At 42.2% G+C, this 20,122-nt stretch overlaps 1 protein-coding gene and 1 pseudogene across 12 annotated transcripts in view; one reads left to right on the top strand and one right to left on the bottom strand.

Moving 5' to 3' along the window:
* The first annotated feature begins 2,696 nt into the window (after nucleotides 1-2,696).
* Nucleotides 2,697-6,649, top strand: LOC118886975 (annotated as a pseudogene).
* Nucleotides 6,650-12,028: 5,379 nt separating this feature from the next.
* The window catches only part of MBTD1 (mbt domain containing 1), a 67,414-nt gene continuing 59,320 nt past the window's right edge, over nucleotides 12,029-20,122 (bottom strand). For 11 of the 12 annotated variants that reach the window (XM_036835708.1, XM_036835706.1, XM_036835705.1 and 8 more), the window contains one exon: nucleotides 12,029-13,189. In XM_036835708.1, coding sequence (XP_036691603.1) covers nucleotides 13,071-13,189 — 119 coding nt within the window. In that variant the 3' untranslated portion in view covers nucleotides 12,029-13,070. The remainder of the gene's footprint in view (nucleotides 13,190-20,122) is intronic. The other variant, XR_005017695.1, reaches the window with a different exon arrangement.

Raw genomic sequence — 20,122 nt, 5'->3', positions numbered from 1 at the left:
AGATGCATTTCTGTTTCATACAAAGAATGGGGAGTGAAATAGAGTACCAGGACTTTGGGGGAATGAATATGTGTGTAGCAAGGCAGGAGGGTCATGAAACTGCACAGCTCATCTCAGGACTTAATGAAGCTCAGGTTCTTTATGTCTTGGCACAGAAGGAATTCAGCAAGAGACAGAGTGATAGGTAAGAAGTATATTTATTAATATAGGACACTTGGGAAGGATACAAGTGGGCAGGCAAGGGGGCTCTTCCCTGAGAACTAAGTGGGCTATGTTTTTATAATCAAAGGAAAAGTGGGAAGGGGAGAAGACCACCTTCTTCCTCTTCCTTTGTAAAGATGTTGCAGGAAAATGGGGTGCGAGAGAATGGTCATGTCCCAGGTCTTGGGCGAGTTCCTGGGACAGGCTGCTAGGTGAGGGTACTTGGCTTTGCGCAGGAAAGAATTCAAGAGCAAGCCATAGTGAAGTGAAAGAGGTTGACTGAGAGAGATACACATTCTGTTACTGAACTTGTGTTCGTGTGCCTGATGCACAGTGAGGCCGGACAATACCTAAATGCTGGAGTTTGGAGCAGAGAAAGGCTTATTGCGGGGCCATGCAAGGAGACGGGTGGCTCATGCCCCTGAAACCCCCAACTCCCCAGAGGGTTTCAGCAAAGCATTTTTAAAGGCCAGGTTGGTGGGGGGGGGGGGGGGGGGGGGGGGGGGGTGGGGGGGGGGGGGGGGGGGGGGGGGGGTGTGTGTGTCACAGGGTATGTGATCAGCTTGTGCACAGTTCTCTAGTTGGTTGATGGTGAAGTAACAGGGTGGTGTCCCAGGGGTTAACATAATCAGTCCTTAGGCTCCAGGAGGCCTGGGGGCTATGTGTTCATGGTCATCAAATAGTTAATATCTTCCATTTGGTGGGGGTTTTCACATCTGTAAAACAACTCAGGAAATGTGCATCAGGTACTATTATCTGGGTACTTCAGAGAGGAGCTAGAGCAGAGGATATGGGGGAAGGGTCTGCCCCAGAAGGCCCCACAGGGTCCTGCTCGGTTACAATTCCATAGACAGAATGCAGTCTGTGTCAGAAGGCAGAGCAGGCCCGAGGTGCAGGGGTGGTTAGTTTTCATGGGCTGGGTAATTCCATAGGCTAACGAGTGGGAGGAATATTCTAACTACCTTGGAGAAGGCTCAGGGGTTTCCAGGATTTGGGCCACCGCCCACTCTTTGGCCTTTATGGTTGCCCTTGGAACTGTCATGGTGCCAGTGGCTGTGTCATTTAGCAGGCTGATGTAGTACAGTGAGCGTATAATGAGGCGCAAGTTCTACTGGAAGTTGAATCTTCCACCATCTTGGGCCTAGTCGGTTCTAACCAGTTCTTGTTGTACCCAGTTTTTCTCAAGGGCTGTGTCATTCTTTAAGGATTGTGTCCTGCCCCCTTCCCTCTTCATTTATACCTTCCCCAGTTAAGGACAGTCTTCCCAGGAAGGAAGGGAGAGGTGAAAGACAGAGGGCTGCTGTTGGCTGTACCGCAAGGTAGTGACCAGACCAAGGGGCCACCAGCTCTGTGGAGAAATATCCAGTGAAATTCCCACTCTTTCCCACAATTGACGTTTGCTAACCCTGAAGAGGAAGCCCAAATAAAAGTGTACTGCAGATTGAGGCCCAAGGGAACACTGGGTGTCCTCGCTCCAGAATGAAGACTGCTAGTGTACTGTGGTTTAATGCTCTGCAACTAGAAGTTTGGAAAGCCAGCAAGGTGTAATAGAGGCCTGGACTGTCACAGCATCTAACACAGGTTATCAGTGCAATGCCAGGACCACTAGGGTGATGACACATGATTCCCGTAGTCAGCTCACCGCCCAGAGGAGAGAGACACTGGGTCTCTGCCCATCTCAGGCTGTAAGCACTGCTGGAGGGGTGGGGGTGGGGGAGAGTGTACACTTACTGAGAGGAGGGGCTTGCTGGCTCCTCCAGGGAAGCTGGGCACCACCAAAGGGTGGCTAGTGGTTTGTCAGGCAGAGAAGAGATAGGGATTGTCTGCAAATGTATGACAGGCCTGATTTCTATGAGAGAATCTAGAATTTTGTCAAGGGTGTGTCTCAGGCTGAACTGGCCACACAATGATGCTGGGGGCAGAGATCATCATCTCAGGGTGGGAACAGGGCAGCTTAATTGGGCTGGGAAGGTGGGTGGGGAGACAGGCAGGAGGGAGCAGGGCATGGGGTATTTTGCTAAATTAGCCTTGGATGCCATCCTCCAGGCAGGGGGAGTCATCAAAGCAGGGCCGAGGGTCAGATGGTGTTTGAGGAGGGTGCTGAGGGAGGCTCCTTGCGGGGAGAAGTGAGGTTGACGCGCATTGGGAGGCCGCCAGTTCGGCCTGGGAGGGAGGTGGAGGGCTTGAAGCAGGGCTCAAGCAGAGCGAAGGGAAGGGGAAACTGGATTTCACAGGTAGGATAAGGACTTGTGCTAGACGGGGAGGAGAGAAAGCAGCTCTGGGTGCTCGGTGAATGGGGAAAAGCAGATGGTACTGGCCGGGGTACTGACTCACGACCAGGAGAGGTTTGCGTGCGCGCGTGCGCGCGTGTGAGGAGGTACTGAAGACAGGAGTTAGATTGAACCCGCGCAGTTCTACTTCTGGCACATCCAGGTGGGGTAGAAATCACTTCCTGCCCCTGGAGCCCTCGCTGCCTCATTCTGCAAACCCGGGGCGTGGACAGAGTCGTCCGGAAGCGTCCGGCCTCGCGGGTTGGGCGGTGGGCCGTCGGGGGTGTGGCCGCCGCCGGCCCCGCCTCCGCGGGCTCCCTGCGGCGGTGGTCGCTCAGCTCTCGGCTCGGATCTCGGCTCAAGCCCGCATCGCCGCCCGCGACCGCCTGCTTACCGGTAAGCCGGCGGCCCAGATCCCTTCCCGCCCTCGGGCCCCCTCGGTCCCGCAGGCCGGGCGCTCCCCCGGGACCCCTGCCGAGTGTCCTCCGCGGGCACCCGGGGACGGCTGAGGGGCGGTGGCCCGGCGCGGGCAGGGCTGAGGCGTCCCGCAGGCCGCGTGTCCCCGCGGTAGCGGCGGGCGGGCGCGGGAGCCACGTGGCCTCCGGGCCGGGGTCCGGGCCCCCTCGCGGCCTGTGTGAACGCGGCCGCGACGCCCTGACCGCACCTGCCGCCCGCAGGACCATGGCCCACGCGGAGCGCACCTTCATCGCCATCAAGCCCGACGGCGTGCAGCGCGGCCTGATGGGCGAGATCATCAAGCGCTTCGAGCAGAAGGGATTCCGCCTTGTGGCCATGAAGTTCCTTCAGGTGACGCGCCCTGCTCCCCTACCCCCGCGGCGGCGAGGTCGCGGGTGGTTTTCCTTCCCCGCAGCGCCGATCCGCGTGTCTTTTCCTAGTCGGAGTCCCCCTTGGCTGATTTCGGACCCGCGAATACCCCATTGCTTTGGGCCTCCAACCCGCACCCCCCCCCCAACCCAGGGCGCCACGGGCCCGCTTGACCCTTCCCCGAGGCCCGGGGGGACAGACGCCCTTGGAAGGTTAAGCGGAGGTGACGTGACTCAGGCTCCGGGGCTGCTTCCTTCCCGCGGCTGCGACGGGCAGTGGGCCTCAGGGGGGCAGCAGGGAGTGGAGGAGGTCTGCGCCCCGGGCCCACGCAGGTCCACCCAGGCACAGGATGGAGGCTGGAATCCTTTTGTGCTTCAGCTTGCAACTCTGAGATGATTGAGGTCTTAGGTGGGGTGTGCCTTACTCTGCCCTTTCTCTGCAGGCTCCCTTTGGCATAGGGCAGTAACTTTATCTTCCACATTAAATTTGGGGTACAGATCTGGACCTTAGGGGATAAGTACCTAAGAACTGAAATTTAAACCAAGCTTTCTCAGTTAACGTCTGAAATGTTTAAAAGGGCATTGGGAATGGGCCAGAGGGTTTGATATGACCTCAGTCTGGCATATTTCCTTTGATTGCAGCCAACACTTAACTCCCTAACCACCTCTTTCTAAGGATTATAACATCCGTCAGGTCATTGACATGAGGGTGTCTTCATGATCAGAACAATCTTTCCGCTAAGATAGCATCAGTTTCATGGTTTGGATGGTTTTTTTTTTTTTTTTTTTTAAATACACACGTTATGAATGTGAGCTAAAATACACACCCAGACTTTTAGAGAACCTACCATGTACTGGGCGGGGGGGGGGGGGGGGTTTCTGAGGATGGGATAGAGCCGTATTTGAGCCTTTCTAGTTTACTTCCTAATTGGTACCTCCTCTTCAATGCAGGCCTCTGAGGAACTCCTGACGAGCAGCACTACATTGACGCTGAAAGACCGCCCATTCTTCCCAGGCTGGTGAAGTACATGAACTCAGGGCCGATTGTGGCCATGGTACGTGCTTGTGGTGGAGGAGAGGGGAACCAAGGAAAGTAACGGCTTATAGGTAACTGGGTTTGCTCAAGTGTCTTCATGTTCCTTTTTAGACATCTTCCGCAGATACTTCCAAATTCCTTGTTTTACAAGGCAGCCTGCTGGAGTGAGTTAGTTTACAGAGCAACTGGGAACTTGGGAGGAAAAAGGAAGCGAGAATCAGAACTTCAAGAGTTCTCTGTGATCCTGTGCTAGAAATGAACTGGTCTATTTCTTCCTGTGGCATTAATGTCCAATTGGAAATGAAGTGAATAGAGGTAGAGGGTGTAATAGGGAGTTAATAAAATTGTTGGGAAAGAAGCCCTACTTCCTGTTCCCTGAGGGTGACCTTTTCTTCTTTCTGCTTTTCGCTGGAATACATTTTCCCCTTTCATGTCAGTCTTTGCCATGTCTTGCTCTAACAGTCTTCTGCGATGCCCTTCCCACTGATCCTGTTCCAGTCTGGTCACTTTTCTTTACCCTTTCACCACTATTTTTTTAGAGTTTGTGGCTGCATAAGGATTCTTCAGTCTTGTTTTTTTTTTTTTTTTTAATTAATTAATTTATTTATTTTTGGCTGTGTTGGGTCTTCGTTTCTGTGTGCGGGCTTTCTCCAGTTGCGGCGAGCGGGGGCCACTCTTCATCGCGGTGCGCTGGCCTCTCACTGTCGCGGCCTCTCCCGTTGCGGAGCACAGGCTCCAGACGTGCAGGCTCAGTAGTTGTGGCTCCCGGGCTTAGTTGCTCCACGGCATGTGGGATCTTCCCAGACCAGGGCTCGAACCCGTGTCCCCTGCATTGGCAGGCAGATTCTTAACCACTGCGCCACCAGGGAAGCCCTTCAGTCTTGTTAATCTGTGTCTCAGCCAGAGTGGGAAGCCCCCAAGTTGGGCAGACTTTTTCTCTGTATCCTAGCAATACACTTGGGATGGAGTATTTTATATCGAACCCTACTACTACTGGGGTTGGCTGATAATCATGTCACTGATTGGTCTTACTGATATGTGCTGTTAGGTAGGGGTAAATGTTTGTTTTTAATGGTCCTGAATGGCAGAGCTGATGAAATTCCTTTTCCCTACTGTCAAGGTCTGGGAGGGCCTGAATGTAGTGAAGACAGGGAGAGTGATGCTTGGGGAGACCAACCCAGCGGATTCTAAGCCGGGCACCATTCGTGGCGACTTCTGCATTCAAGTTGGCAGGTAAGCTCCAAGGGACACTAACGACTTTTCCTCAAAGCCACTTAACTTGGGTTTAAAACAAACATTTTTGGCATATTCCAATTTTAGAAAAATTTGAACGTTTAAATTAGGTGGTAATTATCACTGGATGAACGCTTTCTTTTTTTTTTTAACATCTTTATTGAAGTATAATTGCTTTGAACGCTTTCTTAAATGGTTACTTCTCTAGGCTACTTAAAATTTTAGCCAAGGCATTGCACAAGGGAGCTGCCTGTGGTAGGTCCTTTGTGATAGCAGAAAGTATGGAGAGTGGGGCAAGGAAGGGGTCTAGCCTTGGCTCTGCCCTTTGTATCCAAGGGTGTGTCACTTTTAGCCTTTTTGGTTCGCTCACTCATCAGAATCTCTACAAAAAGTTTTATAGTTATGAGACTCAAATGGAATTAAGGGATTTTCAATAAGCGTGAATGTTTTGATTGGACTTTGCAAATTAGTGTTGTAAGAAAATACAGCAGAAATGGCCGTGATAATGAATACGTCACATCTAGTTTGGGTTTTGGTCTGGGTATTCCTGTATTTTTCAAAATTTGAGAAGTAATGTTTTGTGGCAATCTTGGGTACAAGCACTGTTTTGAAAATTTAGAAGCATAATAAAGTTGAAACCAAGTGATTGCTTTTGGATTAAGTACATTCTATAGTTTTATAGTTGCTTTTAAGAGGAGATACTTGGGGGTGGTCAGCTGCTTCAAGGAGCAACTGGCTGAAAAGGTCTTCAGTGACTGTCCTTTGCTTTATCCATTAAACAGACTTTTGTACTTTAAAATGTGGTAACTAGAAATTGTTCTCCTTCTTAGGAACATCATTCATGGCAGTGATTCAGTAAAAGTGCTGGAGAAAAGAAATCAGCCTGTGGTTTAAGCCTGAAGAACTGGTTGAGTAACAAGTCTTGTGCTTTTGACTGGATATATGAATAAGAGGTGGACGGAGCATCAGTCCCCTCTGGCACCACCTGATGTGTCCCTGGGCACAGCTCTTCATTCCACTAACTTGGAAGCGTAGGATGGATTGTTTCTTTCCTAAAGTATATCTACCAATAAAGCCTTTGAAAAACGGTGGTGCAGCCTCTGGTGATTGATTACTGGTTACTAGCTGGAAGACGTGACTTGGTTCCCTGGCTATCGTAGTGTTATCCAGAACAAATTAATCCTGCTTGTTATGGAAAAATGATTTAATCCTTCTCAGCACCTGGTATACTTCCAGACTCTAGGAGGGAAAGCAGTGAGGCTGAAGAGGACAAGTGTGGGCACTGGTTGCGTATCTGAGGACAACTAATAAGGAAATAATGAACATAATAAGATCCCAAACCACTTTAGCTGATGTAGAAATGCACATTTCTGTAAAAGAATTTGTTGAAACTTGGTAGATGAAACATAGACTAGTCAAGTTGTCAGATTTACATTCTTGTTGATTGCAAATTGGGCAAGTTACGTACGAGGAAATGGAAGCCTAAGGACACCTGTAAGGTGATGATGATACCATGGCATGCAGATTAAATGAACAATGCATGTAAAGCAGGTTAACCTAGTGCCAGTGCCCATAGCTGGTACACAAATATTCCCTGCAACCCTACCCTCCCTTCTTATTCTCTACCCTGGGATGCGATATTTATCATGCCTATTTCCTGGGCTAGTAGTAAGTGGTTACAAAATCCATATTGCCTGTTAATTTTGCTGGATTGGTACAGTTGTAAAATGATGCCAAAGAGCACCTATCAATATAAATTATAACTGTCACCTGGAGTCTGCCTTAAAAACGAGATTATAGAAATATGTGCATTTATGAATACCTGTTTTCTTAGGAAACTGGTGAAAGCTTTTTATGCCACTTCCATATAAACGACTCAACATTACGTTTTTTTTTTTTTTTTTTTTTGGCCACATGGCTTTGCAGGATCTCAGTTCCCCCACCAGGGATTGAACCCGGGCCACAGCAGTGAAAGCCCAGAATCCTAACCACTAGGCCACCAGGGAACGCCCTCAACATTACGTTTTTTTATGCACATTGCTATACTATAAGACAATGACAAACACATCAACAGCTTGGTACAAAGTGTCAGGATTCTAATTTCAAGTCAACGATTGACAAGAAATTTAACATTTTCTAAATTATTTTTTCGTTTCAAATGAATCTCATGTTTATATATGCTACATGCTTTCACTACATTAAGTGGCAGTTTATTGAAATTAGATCCTGGGGCAGGCCTGGGGTCTGCATTTTAGTGTGGAGGTGCCCACCCCGGATCCACATGCACAGTGGCTAAGGTACCTGTAATCAGCAGCAGCAGTTATTATGTATAGGCTTACTCTGTGCCAGGGATGTTCTAAGAACTTCACATACATGAATTCATTTAATGTTCACAACTCTTCGGAAGTTGGTACTAGTATCCTATTTTATAATAGGAAACTGAGTCAAGTTACAGAGCTTAACAAGTGAAGGAGTCAAGTTCCAATGCAAGCAGCTGGCTTTAGACTCTGCTCTTGGCCACTGTGCTTTACTGCCTTTATATAGTTTTCCAAGTGACATGATAAAGTCATGAGTTTGGAGGGTGATGAAGTCAAATTTGGAGTGGTGAGAGCTGAGAGGAAGAATATGAATGTTAGGACTTAATTTGGTAGAACTGAATGAGGAAGGGTAGGCTATGGTGAGGACAAAAGCACTGCCTCTGGAGTAAGGTTGGGTTTTGGACCTAATCCTATATACCAGTTGGGTGTGTGAAAGTGGACAACTAATTCAGAACCTTTTATGCTTTCGTAAAACTGTATTTTAAACATATAATAAATGCATTTTTAAAAATGCATTACTTTTTATATAATTATTTGTTGTTAATAGGCAAGCCCTGCTTTGGCCTGCTTGTGAGGCTTGGAATTTTTTTTTTTTTTTAAAGAGAGCGGTTGCTTGAGGATAAACAGCTAGTTTTTTTTTTTAATTAATTAATTAATTTATGGCTGTGTTGGGTCTTCGTTTCTGTGCGAGGGCTTTCTCTAGTTGTGGCAAGCGGGGGCCACTCTTCATCGCGGTGCGTGGGCCTCTCACTATCGCGGCCTCTCGTTGCGGAGCACAGGCTCCAGACGCGCAGGCTCAGTAATTGTGGCTCACGGGCCTAGTTGCTCCGCGGCATGTGGGATCTTCCCAGACCAGGGCTCGAACCCGTGTCCCCTGCATTGGCAGGCAGATTCTCAACCACTGCGCCACCAGGGAAGCTCAAGGCTTGGAATTCTTAACAGGCCAAAAAGGGATGTTAACCTAGCCTCAGTAAGAGTGCAGAAAGGAAATAGTTGCTGTTTTCCCCGTCTCACAAGGCTGGATAAACAACACGGTGCTAAAGTTACTTGTTTTGGGGAAACATTTGTTCCTCTTAAAACATGGGCATAAAGCACTTTAGGAAACTAGTTTCCCAAGAGGCACATAACGGTTTAAAGAAGAATGTATATGTCAAAGCTCGGGATAGTAATTGAGGCCAACCTGGGAATTCCAATTTACTAGGGCAACTGTTTTCAAGCCATTTAAGGTAGGAAGCAGGGCAGAAATTAGGTTCTGTTTTTCTTGGAATGTGTTATATTTTTCTAAAGTGATGAAATTAACTCCTAAAAATACCCAATCCATCTCATTGCTATCTAACATCCATAAAATTCTCTACAAACTGCTTATGCAGTAAAAGTTGAATAATTTCCCACAGAGTCAACTGTTGATAAAGGAGGGTGTCTGCGTTCCCTCTTAATGTAAACAGCAAGAGCAAGCTGGGATAATTGATTTACATCCTATGAACCTTGTTGCTGAGGTTAATGGAGCTGGAAAAAAAAAAAAAGTCTCCTAGCAATCATGCCAACCCTGAAACACCATGTTCTGACTAAAGTGATTTAATTTCCCCACAAGGGGTCCGCACTCACCCCTCCTGTGGTTTTTGCCTATTCCCGCCAAGTGAGATCCTGGCTCAAATGCAACTATGGCATATATAGTCCCATATATATATATCTCCACCCATATTCTCTTCCTCTCGTCAGCCAGCAGTAAATTCTTCCTCACTTGTGCTGGCTTACCTTATGAGAGTACAGGTTCTGTGAGGGAGGAACTGATCTGACTTTCCCAGGGGCCTTCGACTGCTTATAGAAGGCACTCAAGGGACTTCCCTGGCCGTCCAATGGTTAAGACTCCATGCTTCCACTGAAGGGGGTGCAGGTTCAATCCCTGGTTGGGGAACTAGGATCCTGCATGCTGCGTGGCGCGGCCAAAAAAATAAATAAATAAGAAAAAGGCGGCACTCAATATTTTGAATAAAAAAGGAAATCCCTCAAATACCAAAGCATATTAAAGAATTGCTCATATACAACTTAACTTTATCGTTTTATTTTGTGTAAAAAAGGGCAAATTTAGTGAATTATTTTCATCTTGTACACAAAGTTATAATTTTAATGCTTTTCACATCCATGCTGAAAATTTGCAATTTGGTAAAAATGAAAGGAACATAAATTTCTCCAAAGGAATTTTTCACGCCATTATATACACTTTACGAGAAAGTTTCAAACACTTTCTCAATGATCACAAGTTACCAAGAAAATAAAAGATTAAATTTGTACAGATATTGATCTATTTATCAAATACATACAGAAATGATGTAAAAACCTTATGCAGTTTACTTTGACCTCTGTCCTCAAAAGATTTGCCCAGGGACAGATACTTTTCTTTTGTATAAATGACTGTGGCTTTATTTAAAATATGAAAATCAAAGGAAGAAACCCAGTTTAATCACAGTATTTTTAAAATCCCTTCCCAATAGTAAAGGATCATTACCAAATATATAGCACCATAATACAAATATTGATGGGAGAGGGTATTCACATCACACAAAATTAATAATAATAAAAACAAACAAACACTGAAAACCCGTGTTAGTATCCGTAGAATAAGAAGTTGATAACAGCTTTAGCTTTCCTCATACACAGCAAGGAAAAGGTTAAAGAGTTTAAACTACCAAAAATCCCCAAATAATCCTAACAGGAAAAAAACAAAAGAAACCCAAGGTCAGCAGTACATTTGAACCGTAGAAGAGAATGGGGCTACTGAGTTGTACACTTGGAGTTGTGGCTAAGACATAAATCTCCTCTGCATCAACTCATTTTCTGTTCATCGGCAGCAGGGAGTTAGAGTCTGAACAATGAAGAGGGCTTCAGATTATGTTTATTCGGTAGGAAGTCCTTACCAACATTTAACGTTGGTCATGGGATTAAGACACGAAACACTTCATAAATAGGTGGGAAATCTGAAAACACTCAGAGCCTGGCTTTGCTGTAGAACTGGAAGCTTATAAAACCTGGCTACAAATGAGCATTTCACAGAACTAATTACCAGGCTCCAAATCAAATCCCTCCTGGTTTATTCAGTTCCCTATAGAGCCCCTAAGCCCAGGGTACTGTTAGAGCACACGATACAACTGGCTTCTTGTGTCCATATCATGGAATCGGAGTCCTGGGTTTAATTCACTAAGCCTGAGAATAAAGATTGTTGTAACCCTTGCTTTTTGTAAGTCTTCCAGGCTTTAAGTTTATAGGAAGATTCTTAAAAGTTAAAGATTTGGGAAGTGTGAGGATGTCACATTTACAGTAGGTCCCTCTCAGTAATGCTGTTTAAGATAAATATCCAGTAATTTAACAGCTGAATTCACATATATCTGACACATGAGAATCAACTTGGCGTTGATATGATCTGCATTTATGCCCCTAAAGAGTCAGTATTAAGAAATGTTGACATGCGATTCCATACATTCTTACACTATAAAGTAACAAATTTTACTTCCAGTAGCAACTACAAAACCTTATGATATTAACCCCTCTTGCATAGAATGAGGTAAACCTGTGCATATTACCAATGCTATTATTCCCAAAAGTAGAGCAATATTTTAGAAAATAAATTGCTGGTTTTTAATGTTCTATGCATTTTAAAATTCAAACAAAAAAATCTTACCTAAAATGGTCTCCTGGGGCTTTCCATTAACATTTTTTAAAGCATTCCATAGGCTGAAGGACTGTAGAGGTTAATCATTTTGATTAATTTCTAATTAGCCCTACCTATATTCCAGAGGAGATGGTCAATATTACCACTCTGAAGAGGCCAGGCTAAGACCCAGAAGCACTTCTAGAACAGATGCAAGTAATTCCTGAGAGTTTAGTTTATGAACCTCACTGGTAAATGCTAAAGCTCTCTCATTCAGTCACAACTCAGAAAGTCAAAAAATGCAGAGAGCAAACCTTTCACCAATTTACCCTTATATCCTTTTTTCAAAGGAAGCCATGTGAATTTTAAAATAGGGAATGTTCAAAATGGTCCAAATCCGTTATTATTGTTAAAATTAATTCTGAATAGAGTTAAGAAATTCATACTAATTTTATATTTATATATATATATATATATATATATAATATATTATTATATATGGAATTTTAAGAAAATTAAATTCTCTTTCAAATTAGTTTTCTAACAAATCCAGGATAGTAAAAAGCAGAGCTGGAATGATTTTGAAATCTAAACTTATCTTGGCTTTAAACAACTGTTAATTTGATTCTCCTGGTAATACAGAACATGTGTTTTGGGGTGTGGTTATACCAAGTATTATCTCACAGACGGAGAGAAATGGCAGAGAACTGATGAGAATCCCTTTTGTGGGGTATTTTTTAGTAAGGAAAATAAAATAAACTTAGGACAATATTGCATTTTCCCCAACCCCTCACAATGTAGACTGAGATCTTGTATATCTTGTCAACATTCCAGTTTAAACACTTTAGTGTTAGAATAATTTTACTCATTTTTTAATTAAAAGAGAACATATAAAGTATCCAGAGTTCTTCCAGTTTCATACAGAACTCCAAAGAAATTTTCACAGAATGAAAAACATTTCTGTACAAATATTTAAAATGGCTGCAATAAATGCCAACAAGCAGAATTAATTACCCTTCTGTGATCTATGTGGTGATGCGCTCTCCATGGGGCGGGGATGGGGGGGATGTTCAGTTTGCATATTCTGCAGCAGAGGAAGCTGGAGATGTGACTGGCCTAACTTCCAAAATCCCAAAATCTCCCAACAGGTACCAAAAAGGTTCATTTGTAATGGACAGTTCATTTGCATTTACACTATATCCTTCTTAAATCATTTCCTTCAATCCTGCTACCTAAACTTTAATCTTACCAAAAAAGTTAGAATTTCAGTTCTTGTTAACATGCACATAAATCCAAACTTGGAAAATATTACAAATTCTTTCAAAAGCTTCAAATACAACACAAAAATTGTCCATCTTTATAAATTGAAAAATTTCCCCCCACAGCTAAAATAGTTTCCCTACCCACTTGAAAAATCTGGAACTGAATTTTCTATGTTTAGGCAAAATGTCCCAGTAGAATAGCCCCGCTGTACAGCTGGATTGATTATAAATCAGTCCTGTGTAAAATTCTTTCCCTCCACCCTCAGTTTCTGAGCAAACCTCAGGGCTCTTGTTTGATGTAGAAGTTGGCAGAGCCATTGCTTTCCTGATCAGATGCTCCTTGGAGGAAATTATAATCCTCTCCATCCATCAACTCCTCCTTCAGCTGCAATGTAGTCACTGCAAGAAATAAATGTACAAGATGTTATTAAGTCCTTTCTAGAATATTCAGATTGCTTCATGTTCCACCAGCTTCACAGTTAATAAGACTTCTTCATGTCTTCAATAACTCTTAAAACTAACCCCCCGAAGGAAGAGCATTTAATTAATTTTAATTTTCAAAGTATATTCGTAGTTAAGAAGAGTTCCAAAAACGGAACAATACTGCAAACTGGACACTGCACAAATGGACACTGTCAATGAAATGTTGAAGGTAATACTGATCACTAATTTGACTAGAATGATTAGAATTTTTCTCATGATTAAGTACTCACTTTATGTCAATGTCTACAAGAAACAGCATATTTCTTGGATAGTGCTGAATAATAAGTAACACAACAAATGACTTTAATATGTTATTATCTCCAAGGAGTAATCTAAAGACTCCCTTCATAAAAAGATATAAATCTGATAATATTAAATACCTGTATTAAACTAAAATCAAGAAAAACTTAAGTAATCATTTTAAGGTAAAATAAAAATTGATTGACATCAGCAACGTGAAAATCCTTGGTATAAAAAACAGCTAACTTTGGGGAATTCTCCTGGTGGTCCAGTGGTTAGGACTCTGCACTTTCAATGCCGAGGGCACGGGTTCAATCCCAGATCGGGGAACTAAGATCCTGCAAGCTGTGCAGTGCGGGCAAAAAAGAAAACAAAAACAAAAACAGCTAACATTACCAATGGGATCACTTAACAGTAGTACTACCTGTCTGAGTTCTTATCTGAAGACTTCTTTTTTAATGAAAACAAACAACAGTATAGGCAGTCCTCAATTTATGAACAGGTCATGTTCCAATAGGTCTTTATTTTTATGGACAACTGTTTTTCAGTTTCCAGTATTTTCAGTGGGGTTTAGGTTTCTTGGTAGCCACTGGAGTCATGCTAGTCATAATTTTTAGTGACAGGAGGGCTCCTCTTAATGCATGGACAAGCAAGAAGAAAAAGAGGAATGTTTTCTTTGCTGGTCCCAGCACTGGTCTTAGGCAAAAGTTCAGGCTGTTTAATTCTGAGATTTTCCTATCTCTTTTTAAAAACATCTCTTAAGTTACCTCAATGCAGTTAGCCAGTAATTTCAGGCTGCCCTAAATCCTTTCCCTGAAGCCCACCCTCTACTTCCTATAGAACACCTCCCTTCAAAAAAATTACTTTCCTACTTTTTAAATGAAAATGATCTCAGCTAGGTGTTAAACAAACACTAGTCTTAGTAACTGCCAACCTCTCAGAGATGTATTCGAGTTTCTTAAAAAGTTACTGTTTAACCAAAATTGAGTTGGTAAAGTTTCAAATAATTTCAAGAACAGGTGACCTTTTATGCTTATATTCTCACTGGAATCTAATCCCATGGTGAGTAATGCTAACTTTCTTCTTCAATTTCTTCAGCACAGAGATCTGTTAAGTCAGAGGTCACAAACTGGGCTTTTCCCTCCCTCACCTCTGCCCTGTGGTTCTTTTAAATTGACTGAATATTCTGAAACAGGAGATTCCATATAAAACCATGAAAAGTAGGGAGACTTGGTAACATAAGACTAGCATTCCTGAAGGGCTATTAACAGTGGGAACCGATGTAGCCTAAGGCCTCCCTCTGCACAACTTGTGACTCTCAGGCTGGCTGCTCAGCCACTGAGTAACCACCTGTCTGCTTCCTGCAGGGACTGTCTCCAAAGGGAAGGTGAAATTTTTTTGTTTCTTTTTTTAATGGCTCTTTTCATAACAATTGGAGTGGGTGAAGATATATATGGAATGTAAATTGGGAACTGCTTATACAGGGGGAAAAAGGTCAATTTATGAGAAGAATTAGGACTCAAAGAGTATTTAGATGAGTAGTAAGCCAACTAAGTTTCATGAAACAGTAACACCATGTGGAACAATATTAAAATGGCTACTTTTAAAGTCAAATAGTGATAGAAAAATACTTCGTGTCTTGATTTTAGTTACAAAAGATTAGTTTCAAAAATAATGGTCTTTGACATCTTATTTAATAATTTAATGAATAATCTTTTGGGGCTTCCCTGGTGGCGCAGTGGTTAAGAATCCGCCTGCCAATGCCTGGGACACGAGTTCGAGCCCAGGTCCGGGAAGATCCCACATGCCACGGAGCAACTAAGCCCATGCGCCACAACTACTGAGCCTGTGCTCTAGAGCCTGTGAGCCAGCAACTACTGAGCCCGCGTGACTAGAGCCTATGCTCCGCTACAAGAGAAGCCACCGCAATGAGAAGCCCGCGTGGCAGCAACGAAGACCCAACACAGCCAAAATAAATAAAAATTAAAAAAAAAAAAAAAAGAATAATCTTTTGAAATAACGCTAATTCATTTTACTTTGGTACTTGTTTTGGTAATGGTGTTAAAAAATTTAATAGCCCAAGACTGAAAAGTGAATACACTATGCCTACAATAATAGCAAAACACATACCAATACAGACTGCTGAAAGGTAAAGCAAACAGGACTGTGCTTGCTTTCTTTAAAAATCCTTTAAAAAAATTAGTTAATATGATAAACATGCTTTTATGGAGGATATCAAACATATACCAGTTATCCTTCAAATCAAACCAACATGCATTGTTAAGGACATTTGAACAATACCATGAAAATAAACACATGGAAAAGGAAAAAAACCCCAAATTTCATTAAAGGTGCAGTACCCACAATAAAAGGTTGATTAAAACAATATCTTGTTATATGATGATCAGATGGCTAAATGAATGAGAAAAGAATTACTGTGCTTCAAGACCAAACATGTTCCATTCAAACAGATGCTTTTTGTTTTAAATGTAAGAAAAGTAAATTGAAATTCTAAAGCACATCCTGAAACCATTTGCACTTATTATTAACAACAAAGTTCTGGATTATGCTTCTACTCATGTTAAAATATGGAAACAATGTTCTTAAAAAAAAGTAACTCAAGATAAAGGTGAAACAGTCACTCAGATGTGTAATGTTCTAATGCAAAGTTTCAGTGTTTTCAAGGAACCTAAAATAAAGCCTGTCTGGTATCTTCACACTAATCATTTCTCCTTTACAGGCCTTATTCTCAGTGAATGATGGATGAAATAAAATAGATCCTGTGGCTGATGTCACTTTCTACACAAATGCATTTTCTTGGCTCTGTTTTTAAAAAGAAGTACTTTGCTGACTTTAATCACTAACATTTCAGAAGACAATCTAACAGAAATCACATTCTCCTAGTTAGAAGTCCATAAATAATAAATTCCCCTCAATAGCTAAACAAACCGTAGCTTTCAGAGAGTTAAGACAGCAACATAGTCCCTACATAGTTTCACCATAGTAAAATCACACTAAATCCCACAAGATGTGCCCCTAGCTCAGAAGACACACACAATAGACACTAGTGGAAAGGGAAGTCACTTAGGAGGCCTTGTAGGTTCCATCCTGTATGCCTACTCCAAGTTCCTGGGTTTTGCCAATCCTAAAAGTCAAGTTCTCTCACAAAACATGACACACGCCTTCAAAATCAGTCTAATGTTTAAAGAAAATACATCTAAAATGCAATAAAAATTCAAACATATTCAGAGCTCACAATATCTATAGTTAATTACTTAGGTTACAGAAAATTTTCATAATAACAAGTACAAAAAGAAAAAAGTTACAAAGACAAGAAAAGAAGTTGAAAGGCTCTTTAGACATTTGAAGGTATTTCCATAAAAGAGCAGATAAACTTGTATTTTCAGTCCTAATCCATTTCTTATACAAAAGAGGTATAGTAATTTTCTCTAGATATAAAGATATGAGTGATCTTCAGAGAAACAGACTAGGAAGGATCAAGATCACCTAATACACTGTTTAAGAAGGCAAAAGCTAAAGAACACATTTTAAAATGGGAAAAAAAAGGCTGATGACAACTTCAGGTGCAAAAATATTAGCAAACAGAGGAATGAGAAGAAAATAGAGCTAGGTGCTAGGAACCATCATGGTTTTCAACATATAAAAGGCATTTTAAAGACTGCAGATTAGGTAAACAATTGTTTAAAAGCAATAGTTAGGATATGGCATAACATATGCCAAGGTAGATACAAACTTCAGCTTTGGGCTATTTGATCTGTACTCATGTCTAAGATTCACCATATGCAAGTGAAGCCTCTGACATTCTACGGTAACATGTTTGTTCTTAGCAATTACAAAGGGCAGTCTTCCTTATACTCTACCAGCTTAGCCTAACCAATTCAATTCAAATTAAATGTCATTTACTTACTTAATCACTGTACATATATAAACATGAAATTAGAGAAATAAATTTCACTCTAATTCAATACCAAAATTATACAGGTATTATATTTCCAAATCCATGTTATTCAACTAAGATTGTGGTAAATGTTCCTACCAGAACCAAAATCACACAGGAATACAAAACACATCCTGTCTACTGAATGAGGCGCTATGGAATGCTATGAACAAAGCCTCATTTTTGGATCTGATTAATCAGATTGCTCCCTTATGGCATATTTCTCCCTCAGGTCAAGTCACGTAGAATTCTGCAATGCAACGTGTTCAACCATTTTAACGAAACCATGAAACAGTACAAGTTGTCTCACAATTCCATAAACTGAAATCACAGCTTTACCCGAATTTGAAGCTCAAAAGTGGCTTGTAACAAAATAAAAATCCTTCCCTGATTACTCATTTTAGTGAAGTGACTACCAAAGACTAATGAAAATGAATTTTTTAGTTGAAAGAAAAAGAAAAATTTAATGTCAGCATCTGTCATGTCAGACCATGCTTCTGTCTCCCACCACCCTAACCCAGACTTTGACCCTCTGCAGTACCTGAGGTGCTGATGTGACCAATTACCTGTTTTGAGGCTGGGATTGAACTCTCGGCTAGTGCGGGGAGGTGGGAAGGCCTCCGGGGCAGTCTGTGCTGGAAGGGTTCGATATGGAGGAGGAGTCAACTCTTCGCCACCAGAGAAGCTCCTCCGTACCCCACCTGTCATGGGCAGGCTCGACAAACTGACAGGCTTCTTCCCAAATGGCATCTTCCTCTCTAAATATCAAGTTAAACTAAAGTAAGCTTTTACTTACATGTGTGGTAAGAAAACTGCATCATAACTAGGAAAGGTTGTGCTGCATAGGATACTCTGAAAAGAGAACCAACTATGCAAGGTTTGTATTTCTGAAAACAAGGTGTGTGTGTGTGTGTGTGTGTGTGTGCACACGCGTGTTGGGGAGTGGATGATGGGGGAGATTATTTCTAGTCTCTCAGAGTCTGGTAATCCTGGTTCCTGACTCTCTAATCAATTTAAAACAAAGCCAAATGAACTACAGAGAGCATCGAGTGTGGAGAATAGCTGACTAATTACCTTCCAAAAAATTTTAGTTTGAGGGGGACTGACAATCCAATGGCAGAGAGGTTTTTTTTTTTTTTTTAAATGATGTTACCTGAAGAGAGCTTTATACTTTTTTTTTGAAGGTACTTTTCAGTCCATTATCTCTCTTAAGTCTTTTTTTTTTTTTAAACTTGGGGTTTGTTTGTTTGTTTGTTTGTTTATTTATTTATGGCTGTATTGGGTCTTCGTTTCTGTGCGAGGGCTTTCTCTAGTTGCGGCAAGTGGGGGCCACTCTTCATCGCGGTGTGCGGGCCTCTCATTATCGCGGCTTCTCTTGTTGTGGAGCACAGGCTCCAGACATGCAGGCTCAGTGATTGTGGCTCACGGGCCTAGTTGCTCCGCGGCATGTGGGATCTTCCCAGACCAGGGCTCGAACCCATGTCCCCTGCATTAGCAGGCAGGTTCTCAACCACTGCACCACCAGGGAAGCCCAGCAGAGAGGGTTTTAAAACCCTACTTGTAGGCATTTCACTGCCCATGTAAGCCCAAACAAACACTGTCCTTCAGGGAGAAATCAAACAGTTTAATTAATGAATTATACGAGTGGCAGGATTTTACTGATATGAAATGTGCTCCCCTAACTTTTGGTTTATAATTCACTCTTTTAGAAAACAATTATAATTCTTATTCTGAAAAGCAGTTCTAAAATTTAAATGTTTGTTGCCTGCAAGTTCTTCAGCAATCTAATTTCTTTTGAAACACCCTTTGGTTACGGTTTCATAAGCACACATAAGCTTTCAAAGACTTACACAATGCTTTTACCAACAACAAAAAAATAAGCTTTGCAAATACTGAACAACCAAGCATACTGCATTAATTTGATTGAAAGCTGAAGGATACTTACATATCTTTGTGACTATAAATTATATCTGTTTTCTTCCAGAGTTTACAAATGACTCAGGCAAGAGCAATCAGAAATTATCCTTTGCAAAATCAGAACTAAAAGACAAATCTAAGTTAGACAGTATTCTTATGTAAAATGATCTGGAAACCAAGCTCCTATGAGTACACATTCAACTCTCAACTGCCAAACCAAAATCACTTGCAGCATTCATTTAGACGAAAAAGTCTAATGTACTACACACTTGGAGGTAAAAATGCAAGGAGAATCTCCAACTCTCTACTACTTACAATAGCCCCTGAAGATGGTACAGAAATTAGTGCTGGTTCTCCTGCTCTAGAATTACTAAGCCTTGAGGAAAAGAAGGCTTTTCAGATTGGACAGATCATGCGCACACAACAGTCTATATGATTCCCTCGACAGAACATCACCCTTATTTTTCAGAAGCACTAGTTAATAGTTATCCCTTTGCAGCATGAACACAGCTAATTAAAAAATAGGCTAGAACCCGCGCACCACAACGAAGAGTAGTCCCCTGCTCGCCGCAACTAGAGAAAGCCAATCAACTGTCTAGTTCTGTAAAAAATAAGCCCTACCAATGAACACACTGATGGATGATTTTAGGTACAAAAAGACCAAAGAGCCATAAGATGAAACAACAGAGCCAGAATATAATAATCTGTAGACAAACTTAAAAACAAATAAAAGG

This window comes from Balaenoptera musculus, chromosome 20, assembly GCF_009873245.2.
Source record: "Balaenoptera musculus isolate JJ_BM4_2016_0621 chromosome 20, mBalMus1.pri.v3, whole genome shotgun sequence".
Classification (NCBI taxonomy): domain Eukaryota; kingdom Metazoa; phylum Chordata; class Mammalia; order Artiodactyla; family Balaenopteridae; genus Balaenoptera; species Balaenoptera musculus.
Note: the sequence above shows the minus strand (reverse complement) of the source record. Positions and strands in the feature narration are given on the sequence as shown.